The 17,852-nt window shown below is 44.5% G+C and overlaps 1 protein-coding gene across 4 annotated transcripts in view; it reads left to right on the forward strand.

Moving 5' to 3' along the window:
• sfswap (splicing factor SWAP) overlaps positions 1 to 12,977 on the forward strand; it is a 36,177-nt gene extending 23,200 nt beyond the window's left edge. For all 4 annotated transcript variants that reach the window (XM_040197227.2, XM_078088431.1, XM_078088433.1 and 1 more), the window contains exons 15-19: positions 2,039 to 2,493; positions 3,438 to 3,572; positions 3,919 to 4,059; positions 7,849 to 7,921; positions 12,320 to 12,977. In XM_040197227.2, coding sequence (XP_040053161.2) covers positions 2,039 to 2,493; positions 3,438 to 3,572; positions 3,919 to 4,059; positions 7,849 to 7,921; positions 12,320 to 12,385 — 870 coding nt within the window. In that variant the 3' untranslated portion in view covers positions 12,386 to 12,977. The remainder of the gene's footprint in view (positions 1 to 2,038; positions 2,494 to 3,437; positions 3,573 to 3,918; positions 4,060 to 7,848; positions 7,922 to 12,319) is intronic.
• Positions 12,978 to 17,852: the final 4,875 nt, after the last annotated feature.

Raw genomic sequence — 17,852 nt, forward strand, 5'->3', positions numbered from 1 at the left:
GTTTTCTTAATGCCTAAGAGAGTTTGCACTTGAAAGCTGGTAAACCGATGTTTTAATGTAGGAAAGGAATTCAAAGTTCTTTGGAGAAGGAAGACTGGTCCAACCCACATTATTTTTTTTTGTTTTAATGTATTTTGATATTATCTGAGAATGCATGCAATCATATTGAAAACGGCAATTTAAGTCATAAGGTTCGGGCAAGTATAAAGTATAATGCAAGGGGATAAAATAAAGACACCCCCAGTTCTTCTGCATCGGTTCAACAATTGTTCTTCAAGCTGCACCTTCAAACTCTTCTCAGCCACCGACCTCGAACGGCTTCATCGCACCATTAAAGTGTTACTTTCGTCGGCCATGACGGACACAAACGTTTGTCTCGTGCTTATTGAGACATGACTGCACGTTTACGGGGAGCGGTGGCGCCGCTCACAATGCCGATGAATGGGAGAATAATGATGTGGAGGGATAAGAGAGTTCCCCACTGCCTCGCAGGCTGCCTTCAGTGATGGATATCAAAAGGTATTTTACAGTCGAAGCCTTTAATTAATGACCGGCGGGGAGGCTGGCCCGCCTCTCCCGCCTGTCAAAAATAACATTTTCCCATCAGTGTTTTTATTAATCATAAGCTTTTCGGCCTCCTGCAAAATTGTCAGACAATGCTCCACTGAAAAAGAAGTTTAATTAACTTGTTTATTAATACTTTATTATGTTGGGTTTGAAAAATGAGTGAGGACGTAATGGTCTGATCTTTATTGTGACTTTGAGCGTTTTTGTGTGTAAAGTCCTTTGCTGTGTTAAAGTGTCTCTTTCACAGTTATTCATCCTGTATTAAATAGTATGTATTATTGAATTTATTTGAATGTATTTTTTTGAATTGGAGATTTATCATATAGTATTGATTTATGTCATAATCATTGTATCCATAGTAATTATTAATATATATTTTGATAGAATGTCCCTCCTATCTTTCCATTTCCCCTCCGTGGGAACTCATATTTTGTTTATTGTGACTTTCTGTCCGAACTTTGGTATCTGCCAGAGCAGGTGTGGGAGGGCCGACATCATCTGGTTCCCGGTGTTGGGATAAGCATCCCAACACGTCGGTCCTAATTTTAAACCAAACCTAGCTTCCTATCACTTATCCGACCGTAAGCCCAGATAGCGTGCAAATAGAGAGGTGTGAAAGATATTCTTCCTCTCTCCTCTTCCCTGCCTCTATTTAGATACTCATTGATTTTCCTCTGCTGTGAGCACTCTATCTCTCTCTCTCTTTCCTGCTTGAACATTTCTCATATTCTTTCATCATTTGTCATTTCCCCCTCTACTTCCTTCTGTCCCGCCCTCTCTCTCGTGTTATGCTCCACCTATTTTAGCAGATGGGGGTGATTGAATTGGAGAGATTGAAGTCACAGCCTGCATACATTTCCTTGCCGTCTTCTATTTTCAACCACTCCAATGTGGTTGGTCCAGTGTGATAGCCTTCCAGTACAATGAAGACATACATATGTAACATGGGTGACCCCCCCCCCCGGAGTTATCTAAGACCCCGCCCTGAAAGATGTAATAAGACCTTGGAAGATTTATTGCCGTGTTCAATCCGCTGATGGCCTGAAGCCGTCTCTTCAGTGGGAATCCAGCAGCAGGTCAATCTTCTATGAGCAGAAAGACCCACGTTGGAGTAATTAGAGGCACTTTGCAGCTAACAGTTGTAACTCAGTGTGAAGCCAGAGGGCTGCACTGTGTTGTGCAACTCACACATTTTAATCAGCTGAGTAAGTTTTTTTTTTTTTTAGTTTTTTTTTTATGTGTGTGAAAATGAGTAATAATTGACTTTGCCTCAGCCAGCTGGTTTTTATTCCATTCTGTTCATTCTATTTGTATCCACTCAGCATTTGGTAATTCCATTCCAATTTCCTTAATGATGAAAAGAGAGACTTATAAGCAATACCTTGTCCACTTTAAAAGAAAAGGTCCAGCGTCCCGATGTTTTGGTGCCTTCACTTACATCTCTGCTCTGCGTCCCTCCTGTTGTCTCTAGTTACAAGAAGCCCTCTCGGCCCTGTCGGACCCGGCGCCCCATCCAGCGCCGTCTGCCCAACCTGCGTATCCTCAGGATCAAAGGCCGGCCGTGGCGAGCAAAGGGGGCCATCGCAGCAGGGAGCCCACGTCCTCCTCCTCCCACACCACCTCCAGAGGAGCTGCAAGGGACAGAGATCGGGACCGAGACCGAGAACGAGACCGAGACCGAGAACGAGACCGCGACAGAGAGAGAGACCGCGACCAAGAGAGGGCTCGAGAGAGAGAGCGAGACCGAGACCGAGAGAGAGAGAAAGACCGAGACCGAGACAGAGACAGAGACCGGCACAAAGGTCGGGACAAAGACAAAAAGAAGAAAAAACACAAGAGGCGGTCAAGATCGAAGTCGAGGTCAAAGTCGAAGACGAAGAGCAAACACTCCCTTCCCAGTGCCTACAGGAGATCCCACCGGTCCCGGTAAGTAAGACCCCCCCTCGGCTGTGCACTCGGTGACCCGTCTGAGAAGCTCTAAGAATCAACGTTATTCAAAAAGGGGGCGGGGGGTCTTGGATTACACGTACATATTCTTTTTCCCCCCATGGGTCTATTTAAATCTTACTATTTAGCGAGATGACGGAGTTATTTTAGGAGAACAACTTTCACCTCTGCTTTATCCATTTTTATTTAAATTTATGAAAATGAGGATTAAAAGACGATATGAGAACGAACGTAGTTAAAAATTGAATAGAGGTCGATGTCTGGGGATCAAAGGAAGAGATTGGGCTGCTTTTGTTTCTGCCATTTATTCCTCAAATAGGCCAATATTGATCATCCCGCTTTCAAGCACAAGCTGACATTAACTCTGCTGTCCTTTCCTTTGGCTTCGTTTTAAGAAAAGGGGGTTTTAACGTCCCTCTTTAATCCTGCAGAGTTCATGTCTGCAAATGATGTGCATGCTTAAGTTAATCTAGCGCGGCCCTTTTATGCAAAGAAGAAATCTGAGAAGTGAATTTATCTCACATATAGGCCATAAATATTTAATGCTGTTTTCTTTCGGACTAGTTTTGAAAAACAATATTTACATATTTTAGGTCTATGATGTGTGGTAAAGTAATTTAAGGATTTTTGTTCTTGTGGCCCAGTTGAACTGTATTGGTGACTGCGTTGCCTTTAATGTGAATTGTTCCCCATCCACCTCGGCCGATGGTCTAATGGAATCCCTTCAAAACATTCTGACTATTCCTCGTTTCAATTTCCATAAACAAAAACTCCCCGTAGCTTTCTTTACTTCTTCCTGTCGCACAGAACCTCGGTCATAGTCTTCTATCCGTGTTCTTCTATTTCAAATGCATCCGCTCCTCCCCTGAGGCTCGGTCGCGGTCCCCTCCTCACGCGCTTTCTTTGTCCTCCTGTCTGGCCAGTTCCCGGTCACGCTCCCCGGGGAGAAGGGGCCGCAGGGGCCCCTCGGCGGAGAGGAGACGTGACGAGAGAGAGCGCGAGCGCCACCATCCCAGCAGCAGCAGCTCCAACCCTCCCAGGGGCCATTCCAGATCCAGGTAAGGCTAACGGCAGGTGTCGCAGGTCCGCATCGAGAGCTGTGCTTACGTTGTCACTGCAGCCAGATTCCAACAGTAAGCGTTGATAATACTATAATGTGCATTCGTATCTGCAGAAGAGTAGATCTACCCAACATACCTACAAGGCTGATACTTAATCCCCGAATGACCACTGATGGAAAATGCGATGGGCGGCTTGTACTTGCATGAATTTAAAGTGGGGCTTTGCTGAATACATAAGCACCGCCTTCAGACAGCTGTTCCTGCCCTTGATATATTGTGTGCTGCGTTGTGTTACTACTCGAATCTGCAGTCTTTCAGTCCCTTCTTGCATTTGTCGCCCAAGGTCCCCGCCTGAGAAAAGAAGGAGCTTCTTGTCATCCTCGGGACAGATGCAAATTGTGGGTTCCTCTCTCTCCCCGTGTTCCTCGTCCGGCAGAGTTTTGTCCCCGTCTGCAAGCCCCGCCTCCAGCCTGGCCCACTCCAGGTAAGCCGCTGCGCGCCTGTCAATCAACTGCTCTACTCCGTTTACCGGAATGTCTCCGCGCTGAAGAAACAAATGCTGGTTGGGAGGACTTACTGTCTGGGAGATTGATGCAATTTGTGTTGCTTTTGCTTTTACATTTTCTTATTTAGACCAGTAGATCAAGTCTTTTGATCTTCTGTCTCTTATGAACCAAACGCAGCAGTTAACTATTATAGCAAAAGGTGAAAACTGCCAATACACCCCGAAAGAGACCTGAGGATGATGGCAAACACAAACTCTTTATTAAAAACACGTTTGTATTGTTATTGGTGTGGAATAAACAATGAGTTGAAGCGGTGTGTATGGGGCTGCAGTGAGAGCAAAACAAGCATTTAGATGGTGTTGTGTTTTCATTTAGCCTTTGGAAAAGAAAAAAACAAACATTTAAAGTGTCAAGAAGGTTTTAAACCGTGATACTCAATACCACCCAGATGAGTAAGCTCACACAATCCGACTTCCAAGGACAATTTTGTTTGGTTGAAGAGAGAAAATCAGCTTAGTTTTGCACTCTATCAACTGAAGCCAGACTTGTTACCCAACATTGGATTACGTTCATTAAACACATCAGTCCTCATCTTCAAACCGTTCGAGTGAAACATAATGTTTGAAAATATGAGCAATAAAGCCTCGAGGTAACCTCCGTCTTTCTCTTCCTAGTATGCACTGGTATTCAAATGGTTCCGTTCTATACACCCTCAGTCTTTTAGCAGTATGTAGCCATCCCAGCTAAGACTCTTTTAAAGTGATAAACGTAGTCGTACGGAGGAGGCGAGATGGTGGGTCAGGGTTAAGCTGAGCTTTGCGCCCGAGGACGTCCATATCTGGAGCCGCCCAAACAGGAAATCCAACGAGCCAGCGTCACCGTGGCTGACACCCAACGTCTTTCAAGGTCGCGAGGCACGAAGGAACTCGCGGCAGCGACGCCAACGGGTTTGTCTTTGTTTGAAGAATTTCCAACAAAGAGACAATTAAAGCTGAATACATTAACTTCTGAATACGAGCTGCAATTAGAACACGAGGCTGGTTCGCTCCCCACGCATCGCCCTCCGTCTTGTGTTCCCCCGGCAAAGCGCGTTGCCGGCGCCGTACTCCGCGAAGTGAGGCGAGGAGACGGGTAGCGGGACGAAGTCGCGTGAGGCTTCAATCCAGCAAAGAGCAGAACAAAAGCCGGATGCGGCCTTTCACGTGCATTACTGCAAATGTTAAATCATGCAGCTCTCAAGACCATTTTACATGTTGAAGTAATTAGCTTTTCCCAGAGCAACCGTGTCAAATGCATATGATTAGAATCAAATATGTCACGTATTAGGCGAAGGAGTCTCCCGACGATCCACAGAAACCAGCAAAAGCCCCTTTTCGCATCCGTCCAGTTGGAGCAGTGAGCCGACCCATGAAAGCTGGCAGGGGCAAATGATATCAACATGGACGAGCAAGGTTTTTATCCGTTTCAACTCAAAAGCTCGTCCGAATAACACTAGTGGAGGTTCGGAGAAGGACGCCTCTGTGGGACGAGCCGATTCAGTATTGTTGGTTTTATCTGCACACATGTTGGTTTGCAAATTGTGGAAATATCTAATGTCTAATGTCCTTCTGATAAGCCGGCTCGGTGTACGTGATCGGGTTCCCCCTCGGCCTTGAAGCGTTCCCTTAGTGCACCACAACCCTCATTACAGTTTCCGCTTAGCCGGATAAATTATACCATAGGGATCTTTTTTAATACGGTTTCTTAAGAGATTACCGTCCACTTTGCGAGGCATGAAACACTGCTTGGTGAAACATTACGGGTCTCCGCCATTATTCCAAACACAAATCATGGATTTTAAAAAGTTAATACGTTCTCTGTTGTAATCCACAAAGAAACACAAATAATCGGTTTCAGAATCCAAGTATTATAAAAAAAGAAAGAAAAGAAAAAGGAAATTATGCAATTCTTAAGTGCTGTCGCTCCAGCTTATCTGAAAATGATGAATACATCCCTTAAAGCCATTTCAGAGAGGAAAAGCTTTGCAGAGTTGAATAGGATGTTTGTTCTGATGAACCCGTGACAGGGCGACGGGGGGGGCAGGGGCAGAGCAACTTACCCGCTGGTGTGTGTTGTGACTGCAGGAAATATTTGCATGAATACTTTAAAGAAGTTCTTCACTGGCGGGGGAGTAATAAGTGTTTGTACAGTTCAGGTCAAAGGCCATTGCTGTTGCATTGAGGATGAATTTCTACAAACTTAATATCCGACGAAGGGAAAGAGCTCATTGATTCCAAATATCTGCTGCGTCACACCGTGGGCAGAGTGGCCACGTATTTATGAAGCGAGTGATCATCGCATTGGGACGGAAGCGCCATTAAATGACCATACCAGCCACTATTGGGGATTTATGAGTTTTAAGCAAGCCATAAAAGGCTGGATGGGTGTTTTATACAGTTATGTTATGAAAGGGCTGTAAAGGGTAATTCTCGACTCCTTTTTATTGAGCTCATCTGTCGTGTCACTATGAACAATATATATATATATATATATATATATATATATATATATATATATATATATATATATATATATATACTGTATATGAACTTTTTGCTTTTGCAAACGTAAAGGCTCCTTGTCAAGAAGGGATGGTTTGCGTGATACTAACGTATCTCATAAACCTTTATTTCCTCCTTTGTTTCCAACAAAATGCCGCGCTTTGTTCAGGCGAGAATGCTTTGTTTCTATTTGAATTCTGTCGGTCACAACTGGTTATACACTCTGTGCATAAGCAGACAGAGCAATTGAAAAGGAGTAGTTAGCTAGTAAATGTATGATTTATTATAGACCTCAATCAGGTACAAAAATCCGAGGTTTACATTTAGACAATGTCGTACTTTAATTGTCATATATTTACCTTGTTCTTTTGTCTGTGGCACCCTGGACATACATTCGCTCTGCCACGGGTTACAATACAGAGATGAGAAACAATAAATTATTGAGCTGAAAGTTTGGGATTAAAGTGCTAAGATATTAACAGTTATTTACATATCCTAAATAGTTGGGCTGAAAAAAAAAACTGCCGCAGTCCCAGTTAACGTCCTTTGTTTGGTAAGATGACAGAGAATAAAAGATGTGAATCTTTGCTGTGGCTTCCCTGCGTCGGCTTCCTGGAGGGAGATTTTACAAATTCATAAAGCGAAGGACGCGAAGGGTGCTGAACTATTAATGTGGCTTCCCTCCCGGGTACCGGACGCTCTCTGGCGGCTCCGCATTATCTCGCTGGCAGTTTGAAACGTTCTTGTGTGCTGACTTTTGCCCCCTAATTTTCCATTTTCCAAATTGTACTTTACCGAGGGGGACGACTGAGCCACAGCGAGTCGATCTCCCCAAAAGGAACCATCTCCATGGGGTTTTTAAAGGAGTCTTTCCTCCTCACACTCTCACAAGAGGCTGAAGTACATCCCGTCCACATACGTAGACAAAAAGTATTTGGACGGGCTGAAGAAGATGAGCTTTTGGCCATTTTTTATATAAACTTTTCCAGGTTTGTCAATGTGGTAGTTTTCTGCTCCGGGTGGAACATTTTTTTTTTTGATAACATTCCACTACTTTTTCACCTGTCTCTTCCCTCTCCTCTCCCTTCTGCTGCTCTTGATGTCTCTCCAACTTTGAACATTTCAGAAGATATATTATGAATATTGTATAGCTTCCCCTGTTAACATGATTGGTTTTCTCTTTCTGTTCTCCCCCTCCGTCTCTCCATCCCTCTCTTCTCTCTACAGGGGCGGCTCTCTGGAGAAAGACAAGGCAGTGGCCTCCTCCATTGTGTCCTCGGTTCAGTCAAAAATAACTCAGGTATTGTTCTTTTGTTTCCAACCCAAATATGTCCTCTGCTGAACTATGCAGCCTTCCAGATGCACGTAGAGTGCTTTTATGTTTTTCCATCATGCAAAGAGGTAAAAAAAAAAACGCCTTTTGTTTTTGAAGCGGATTAATTTTTTATACCATCCACATGCTGCAGTAGCGCCTGTATGTTTATGCAACACATCCGTGTACTAGACTTTATCAAGCAACTATCTGTTTAATCTCAGGGACTTTGAATTGCTCGTCATTGAAGTTTCTTACCTGCATCTCTACCTGCGTGCGTGTGTGTGTGTGTGTGTGTGTGTGTGTGTGTGTGTGTGTGTGTGTTATAACCAGTAATCAGTGTCAATGTTGACACAAAGGTTGAGTTTTAACATCCTGGACCTTAACAAACGTTGATGAGGACATTCGGAGCAGACTGAACTCTCAGGCGGTACTTTCGCCTGCAGAGTGACATCGGTATCGTCACCCGTACGCTACCTTTCAGCGCGCCGAGCGATTGTGGCAGTTCACCCAGTCTGCAGAAGTGCCCCCCCCCCCCCCCCCTCTCTCTCTCTCCTCCCCACGGACTCCTGCCGGAAACGTGGCCGAGGTTTTTTTTTTTCGGAAGAGTGGAGGCCGTTTGAGCGGCAGCGACCTCTGCAAACTCTCTCCCGGCCAAACGGGTCCCTTTGGCAGCTCATTTGTGCGTCTTCCGGTGCTTGTAAATTCAGACTGAAGGAGCGAGAGAGCGTGACACTTCTGCTGAGGCACCGGAGGTTACGTTCATCCAGCTGTTTTTCTTTGCGTCCCTGCCTGCAGGTTGTACAGGGGCTTTTTATTGTGCGTGGAAAGGCTTTGGGAAATGTTTTGGGCTGGATGACTGTCACCGCTGAGTGTTAAAAACAGACACTTTCATTCATAAACCTACAGCGATCACACTGCATGCGCCCCTCTTTCACACAGTTTTTGCACCAATTGTCAGAATGAGGACGCTTTGTGCATCTGCAGTGCGTCGAACGGGACGGGTCTGTGTTCTGTTCACGCACAGAGCTTCGCTTTCCTCTTTTAGCGGCGTTGGAGCCCGATGTCCGAATGAGTGGAGCGGACATACTTTACAAAATCGAACCTCGCACTGATGAATTAGAACAACAATGACTACAGATTGGCTGCTTGAAATGCGTGATCCAGTTCCAGAGGAAAGAATAAAGAAGTTGGCTGAAGAGAATAGGAAGGACAGAAGAGTGTACGGGTCAATAGATTTATTTATTTAAACATGTTTTTTTTTCTTTGTGTCACTATCACTGACCAAAAAAAGGCTCCGCGGTGTTGTCGAGCCATTTCTGACGTCAGTCATTTCTCATCAGGACAAATAGTCCCAACAGTTTTCTCGTCAATTTAAGTCTTATTTTAGAATCTATTTTCGTCTCTCCAACAGCACTTAAGTGCAATACGGTGTCATATTGCTCACTTGCTTAATTTGGACTGATGTGGAAACACGGCGCGCAATTCCTCAGACAAACATCTAACTGAATCCCCTCGATTCATCAAAAACCCGAGATGAAAAACTGGCAACCAGCGAAAGTATTTCATCAACTATATACGTCTTTACACTTTCAGGTTAGATCATTATCTACTATGATTCATTATCCTGAAGTGTCACTAATTACATTTCTACTTGCGTGCGATGTCATACATGTTTGATCGTCAGGCAACTTGTGCGCGTCTACAAAGGATGAAGGGACGGTGTGCGCTCATGTTACTACGTGACGGCTACGTTTCTGTAGCAGTAGAAGTATTTTAGGCACTCGATTGTGTCGAAATGGAAATATGAAACCCTTTTGGTGAAGGAAGAGTCGAACCCGCAACACAGCCAGTGTCGAGAAGCATTGGGCCTCCAGTTAATGGAGGTCAATGGAGTGTGAATGCAGAGGCTAAGCCGGCTGTTCTGTGAACACTGCAACAACTAACACAACATTTTCCCTCCTGTGGCCACGGGCCAATTAGTGCGTGTGTGTGTGTGAGGTCGTGACACAGCGACTGCTTGCCGGAATGCACCGCGCGTTTCAATCACCTCTGGACGGCCCGCAAACAAAGCATATCGACTTCCTTCCCTCGCGCGTAGTCCAACGCAACGCCGGCGCCGACCGAAGAGAGCGAGCTCTCCAAGACGCCAACCCCCGCCCGTGGTGTTTTACAAACACGTGTTGAATTATTCAGCTCATCCTCATCTGCCTAATGGTGTCCTCTTTCCCCCTCAGGGACCCCTCCCTTTTTTTGTCTGTCTTCCTCCGTCTTCTGTCCTGTGATTTACATTTGTTTTGGTCTACTCTGCCTGATGGTTGTCGCGTCCACTTTGAGAGGAACTTAGCTTTGTCGTGTCGTGTCTCTGTGGCAACTGTGTGTTGCATCCAGCTTCTCCTTAGAGGGTCGCGTGGCCGCAGTCAATCCCGACTGACTGACTTCTAGAGGGATAAAACAAAAAGTAGTGAAGAACTTTTCCCAGGGAGGTGTGTGAATGTGTGGGAGAGATGAAGAGGAAACTGAAGATGCTGCGTAGCTCCCTCGATATATTTAGCAGGAAATCAAACTTGCAGTTGTAACCTGCGAAACTGTGAATTTTTGTATTTTATTTTGAGTTTTGTAAACTGATTTGAAATGAACAGACCAGTGTGAAGTGTGTTGTTTCTTTGTCTTGTCTTGCAAAAATATTAGCTTGAATCTATGTTTAATAAAACATTAGATGAAATAAGGAACATTTAGGTCGACATCCTGTGCATTTCTTATAGGAAATCTTCTTTGCAAGCTCATTTGTTTGGATGTAACCACAGTGGGCCTGCGCCTTTGCGACGGCTGTAATGTAACTTGTGATAATCTATTAATGTAATACAATTTCTGCAGCACTTTCATTTACCGAGACAAGAATCAACTGTAGAGCAACTTCCTACTTTCCATTAATAATTTGGAGGATGTTTATCACAATTTCTCTACTCGCGTCTTTGCCCGTGTGTGTGTGTGTGTGTGTGCGCGTGTGTGTGTTCAAATACACCAGGGTTTAGAGAGAAATTGCCTTGTGAGTGATTTGATATGACGGCTCATTCCCTCCGTGATCACAGCTGTTAATTTGTCTCCTCTGTCAGGAGAGCTCAAGGGTGAATATTTGTCCATGTGTGAATAATCACTCTGAGGACGTGAATGAACACTTCCTATTCAGCAATGCAAGCACATTGTCGGCAAGTTGAACATTTCCTCCTGGAAAGGGAGGGAATGTGGTTAGAAATGTTGCCGGTTCCTTATTCAAATTATTTGAATTATATCAACTATCTTTCTGCTGATTAAGCGGGTTTTTTTGCGCGAGACGCCGGTCGGACTGCGCTCGTCTCTTTTAGCTGCACTTTTTGTCAGGTGGATACAATAATCACAACATTGTGCACATTCAGGCTTTATTATGCTGCTCTAAAGGTCTACTGAATAAATTCTGCAAGTCTAATAAAGTAACCTGCGACCCACCTGTGGGTCCAGACCCAGTGTTTGAGAATCACAATCCTCTGCTCATGATCACTACTGCTGTTTTACTCGCGTACATTGTGTAAATATCCCGACGTAATACGCATGTTTTCTACTTAGAAGTACAAACCTCAAAGGACAGCAAGCGTTTATGTATCCAGATCTCAAGCGGATAATAGATTTTTGACGTAATACAACGACGCCCGTCGTTTCAGCCTGAACTAAAATTTCATTTAACTTCAAATTGAAGGAGGCGTTGTTTGTCTCCCATCGTGCGGCGCCGTCGCTGCGGTGGTGCCGCTTCATCCCCCCGCAATCAAATACACATTTGCATTTGAGAATACCTATTTGTTTGTTTGTTTAGCTATTTGCAGATAAGCTGAGTAGGTCAGCTGTTGCAATAGAGGATTAGGTGACTGTGCACGTACAGATTCGGGGAGGAGATGATGGATTTCATTCCCAGTGCTTACAGGGTATTATTCGGTACTTGAAATATGTTTTAAGCTGTATTAAGGAATTCCTGATGGCTCCATGGAAGGAAGCACGCTCCGAAACAACTCTTTCAAATTTACCACCGTATGTTGCCCTTCAACATGAGGGCGGGGGTGGGGGGAGGGGGGGGGGGTGGGGGCTGATGGAGGAAACACAAAGGAATAAGCTTAGAGTATCTGACAGCTGCAGACTGGAGAGTTTATTCCCCGTAGCATCAGCAGCTCTTCTGCACGACGGGGAGCAGTTAATGTCGCATGAATGTTTCTTTTCAAAATAAGATCCTTTTGCGTTGGGGAGGCGATCAATAGACGGGTACCGCTTTAGCTACGTGTCATGTGATCCGGTGGATATGTGTGGAGATGTACATTAACCCCCACCCCATCCTTTCTCTTTGTGTCTTCCTGTTTTCAGGATCTGATGGCCAAAGTGCGGGCCATGCTTGCCACCTCCAAGACCCTCCCGCCTCCCAATTCCTAAAGACGGCGCCGCTTCCTGCCGGCATTCTCCGGTTGAATCAGCTCCGTCTTATCCCCCCTCCCATGTTCCTCCTCCGTTTATGATTTCGCCTTGATTTGAGCGCTGGCTTGTGTTGTGAGGGAGCGTAAAGGGCAAACGGCAGCGCTGAAACCATCCGGTGTCCCGCCCGACCTCCCGAAAACGTCTTCATCGCCTCGGGGGGATTTTTCAGCTGTCGACATGTTTGTGTGTAAATGTGGAGGTAATCCATATGTTATTTAACATCCCGTTTTTAAACAGTCAGTCTTTGCCGTTATGTAACGCCGCCGCAGGTCTGTATTCTCCCCTTCTATGAAGGGTTGCGACTTTGATTCTCTCCTCCCTCATCCACTATTCTCCGCTGCTGGTTTCCCTTTTTTTTTTTTTTTTTTTTTTTTCCGCCTCCAGCCGCCTGCCCTCTCCTGCACCTCGGAGCCCATTTCATTTCTCTCCCCTGTCCCTTCAGCTCAAGTGCGTGGCCTTTTTAATTCAGTTCCTGGTTTGTACTGTAATGGAATTTAATGCAGAACAACTTTCTAATTTGAACTGTTAATAAAATTTCAATTATGATTTACTAGTGGCTGTGCCTCCTTTCTTTCTTTTCCTTTCACATTTATTTATTTTTCCTCGCTGAAAACTATTTAATGCAAACGTGTCGCCGTCCTTCGTTGGAGATACACTGATAAGATGGCAGAGATGACGTTTACTGCCCCCCAAACAGCATTGCTGGTACGAGCAGAGCTGTTGACTGCTGAAACCCTTTTATGTGTGTGCTGTTTGGGTTGAGAGGGCCCTCAAACGTTAAAACAGCACTGAAACCTCTCCATGGGTTTTAGTGGAACTAAGTAGTCCTCTCGTTCACAACAGTCCACTTCAGAGGAGCTCCAGTGAAAGAGGCAGGAAAAGTGGAAAGAGGTGAACCTCACGTTTGAATTGACACTGGAAATAGCGACCGGCTTCCCAAGTGAAGGCGATGTGCTCGGCCCCTCAACGGCCGACACGCTCTCGCAAATGCACTCGTGTTTTGTTTCAACATTATCATTTCCCCGCCTGATATCGACCGGACGTCGGCGACCTGAGGGGGTCCGAGGCGTTGGCTCACGCCACCGGCGCCCACGTGGCCTCGCGTTCAACGTCCCGTCGGAAGTCTCGGGCGATGAACCGTGCGGCCTGTGGCCTGGCGGTCCGGTGGGGGTAGGGGGGGGGGGGTTCAGCGGCGACGGCTCCGGAAATTGGATTTTAAAATCGAATCATTCAATGATGAAAAAATGCTTTCAGTGCGGCGGCGTCTCAAAGAGTTGCCGGACCGAGTGGAAAATGGGATTAGAGAGGTTTCTGATTTATTCTCCCAAATTTTTTTTTTTTTGTTGAAGTGGAGCAGTTGAACACAACTACATGGACAGCAGAGAAGTAATGAATTGAGTTTTGTTTGAGAATAAATATAATATATAAAGTGTATATATATATATATATATATATATATATATATATATATATATATATATATTTATATATATATATATATATATATATATATTTATATATATATATATATATATATATTTATATATATATATATATATATATATATTTATATATATATATATATATATATATGTATATATATATATACATATATATTTGGGGCCTGACCCCCAAAGGCCAGCGTCCCCCTGTCCCACCGATACAGGGACACTTGAGGTAAACCGCCTCAAGTGTCCCTGTATCGCTGTACAGTCTGTTTGTACGCACACTGGCAGAGACGTTCCCCCTCTCGCTGTGTTTCCACACTTTGAAGACATGGAGCTGAGCATCTCAAGAGAAAAGGTCAAAACGGGAGTGCAGCAGTACGGTTGGAAGCCTGCAACAAAAGCTCACATTTGCCCGGGACTTTCCCTTTTTTGTACGCGGGCCCTTCGAGGTTCTTTATTGATCTCCCACTGGGCTGTTGAGTGGCTGCAGAGCTTTACTTGGATGTCCAAGGGAAGTTTTGAGTCATTTGAAACAAGGTCCAGGTCAAGTCAGGTGGCAGGTACTCGAAGGCAAGTCACGAGTGTAAGTCGCTTCACGCTGTGATCAAAGGTCCTAGAGCAACAAAAAAAACAAAGAAAATGGAAAAATCCACTCGGTGCTGCAGCATCCAGCTCTTCAAATTTTAATCGAAAGGATACCAAAAAGTAAAAGCATACATGCAACAATTCCAAAATGTTTGTATAAAGGAGAGATGCAGGCGTTCTCTGCGTGGACCCCCGGTCTATTCCTCCCGTCCGGCCCTTTTCTTAAGGGACATTTCCACCGTCCCTGACTGAGGCGCCCATCTAGCCGAGCTTCCTCTCCTGCAGCTCATTTCCTAATCAGCCCCGCAGCGCAGCGCCTTTTCCTTTTCTTTTTTTTTACCCAATTAGTCGTCAGACTGCTGTTGCGTCTTAGTCGCCGTGTTTTTGCTTTTACGCCCCTCACGCCTGAATGCTTGTCAAGCGACGCGTATGCTTGTAAGCCTTTTTTTTTGTATCTGGTTGTTGTGGTTGTTGTTCCCTGGCTGCCTCACATCCACCGGCCCCCGTCAGACCAAATAAACCTGTGAGCTTATCCAACATCGGTAAACAAAGACAGCAGCACACTGGCTAAAACACGAAGGAAAACTCAGGTGACTTTTATTTATTTATGTTTTATTCAGTTCATTGATTTGCTTAATGTGACCGAGCTAATGAACTAGCACCTCGCTTAAACCGAGTTATCACGCGGCGACTGAAACTGGAATTGTTTTAAAGTTCTATGAGGAATATTTCGGTGCACCCATTGATTTTTGTGTTTCCCACCAGCTGTCATAAACAAAACACCTGCTTCTGCGCCGCGATCACGGCGCCGCTGACAAGTGTTTGGCTGGAAAGTTTCATCAGATTGTGCAGCAGCAGCCTCCTGCTGAGCGAGGTCTAATGTGGCCTGTCGCTCACTCGTTATGGAGCTTAATGAGGTGTTCTCTGGAGACGACGATAGGTTAAAATATTCATTTTCTTCGTATTTTCATTGTTTTGTTTTCAAAGGGCGCCCCGTGGCATCGTTGTTTTAGTTACCGCGGTCCTTTATTTCTACGGTTGTTCCTGCGTTAACACAGATTGATCCATTTAGCAGGTTTGGGCAAAGACCATGAATAATACAGAGATTTGTATCATTCCTGGTGAAATATATGAATCCCTGATGTTTTTATTAGGCCGATTTAGCATAAAAATACAGAATCTTTTCGCTGTTACCGCGTTCATTTACATGGAACCCGTCTCACCTCATTATCAGTCGTTATCACACTGTGACACTTCAGACTGGATATCAATATTTGTGATGCGACTTGTTAGTGAAGCATATCTTCTCAAACATACATTCAGATTTGCCAGCTTGGTCTCCACTGATTTCCTTTTTTATTTAAATTCTAAGCTTGTTATGAAGGGATCCCCTTGAAATAAATGATACAAATGTCATTGTGTGATTAGGTTTTCTCAGTGTAATTCCTGTTATTGTATATCGCTGCTCTACCAGACAGGTGCGTACCTTTTGTGTGCGGCATTTCAAATGTCACACTATTTAGTACAGCCGTGACGGTAAACATAATCGACTGAAAATCGACTGTCATTAAGGTTGAATTACTCATCATTTATATTTAGTTATGCGGAGAGCAGTTTGTTGAGAATCGCCAACCTTCTGGTTGGAAGATGAAAACGATGACTCCTAAATGATGTGTGGATCGTTAGTTAATATTCATACCTGATTAAACACTTTGATAGACGTAAGAATATTTACCTTTTTGAGAAATCTCATCTTACAAAGAGATTTCTAGCCCCGCCCTATATAGCGAATAAAAAGCTGTTGATATTCATTTCAGGTTTTCGTGTGTTGACTTCTGGTTAGAACACAAACAACGGTCTCCTGGGAGAAAGTGCTGTTTGTTTGACCCGCTTTACTATTCCTACACGCTGTGTCGCTCTTTATAAGGACCCCCCCCCCCCCCCCCTTTCAGGATGAAGGCACATTGTAAGAACCCCCAACCCCCCCAACCGCACACAACGTATGTCAAGTCCTCACTTTAGGGTGGATGACGAGGCCGCGACCCCCCCTGTCAGCCTGTCAGGTGATTAAATGATGACATCATAGTGTCAGCTGGTCCCAGAGTCCCTGCCGCTGTTGGAAACAATTCGCCTTGGAAGCACCTCGTATTTTGATTAGAATGTTGACGTTGTAGCACATTGATGAGCGTGTTCTCCGCATCCTTTCACATCGGTGGCGGACACCATAATCCAATCAATCCATATTCTGCTGTATGCATGCACAGATCTGTTAGAAGAGGAGCCTTATGTGTCCACACGTCGAGCATTCCTTCTTCCTGTCAGCGGGTGTGTCGCCTCGACACTGTAAAAGACGTGGGTCAAAATGTCAGTACAGTAGTTCATCGGGCCGAAAAGAAACACTTATTTTGCTATTTTTGGGCCTTTATCTGCACGGCTGCAGTGGCTTTGATAAGGCCGGCGGTTGAAGCATTCCGTAGCATTTTCCAACAAGTAATCGTACGCTTCAACTGAGAATAGATAAAAGTCAGACATATTCCAGCGAGGGAAGATGTATGCGTGATGAGACGAAGCCCTTACATGTATATGGTCCTTGTAAGGCTTGTGAAGTATGTGGAACATTCAGCTGCATATTTCAAATGTCTAAAGGACCTGAGAGAAAGGTCGTCGCTGCGGTAGATCAACATGTTTGCCTCGTTTGCTGCTGTAACTGCCACTATAAATAAGGGGTGATGTCCTACGAGGTTAAATAACTTATGTCGGGTTAATTGTCAGATCCCGGCAACAGGCAGTGAAAACTGAGGGTAGTGCATCTAAAGATACATAGATAGATAGATACTTTGGAAACAACGGATAAACAAGGTAAATCAACGTGTGTTCCTCCCTTGGGGAACTTTAGTGATATTTTTCCCGTCTCATTGCAGAGATGATAACAAGAAAAGGGAACTAAGAAGTGCCAATAGTGAACAGTGCGACTTGGGGAGCCAACCTCATGATATGAGGAGTTTTATATGTGACATTTCTATCACGCCAAAGCCTATTTGCTACATTGAGCTCTTTGCTACAAGTGAAGCTAACTAGAGAAGACGATGGATCTTTTTACTTTGCTATGGACTTAACTGATTGGATCCTCAATTCTTTTCATCCATGCATTCATTATTTTAGTGCAACATAAAAAAGGATGTTGGGTCGACATTCATCAGGTGGCCGGAAGCACAAGTCCAGATGAATGTTGCCTCCTGGATGCATCGATAAGCAACAATATGTTTCCTTAGCTGCTTATTGTGCCAACACAAAATAAAACACTACTGCATTTTTTATTCTATTGATCATGTCTGATGAATAGAAAGCAAGTGTTCAACCTTACAATCTAACATATTTTAAGTTGGGTCGGT

The sequence above is a fragment of the Gasterosteus aculeatus genome, chromosome 14, assembly GCF_964276395.1.
Source record: "Gasterosteus aculeatus chromosome 14, fGasAcu3.hap1.1, whole genome shotgun sequence".
Lineage (NCBI taxonomy): Eukaryota > Metazoa > Chordata > Actinopteri > Perciformes > Gasterosteidae > Gasterosteus > Gasterosteus aculeatus.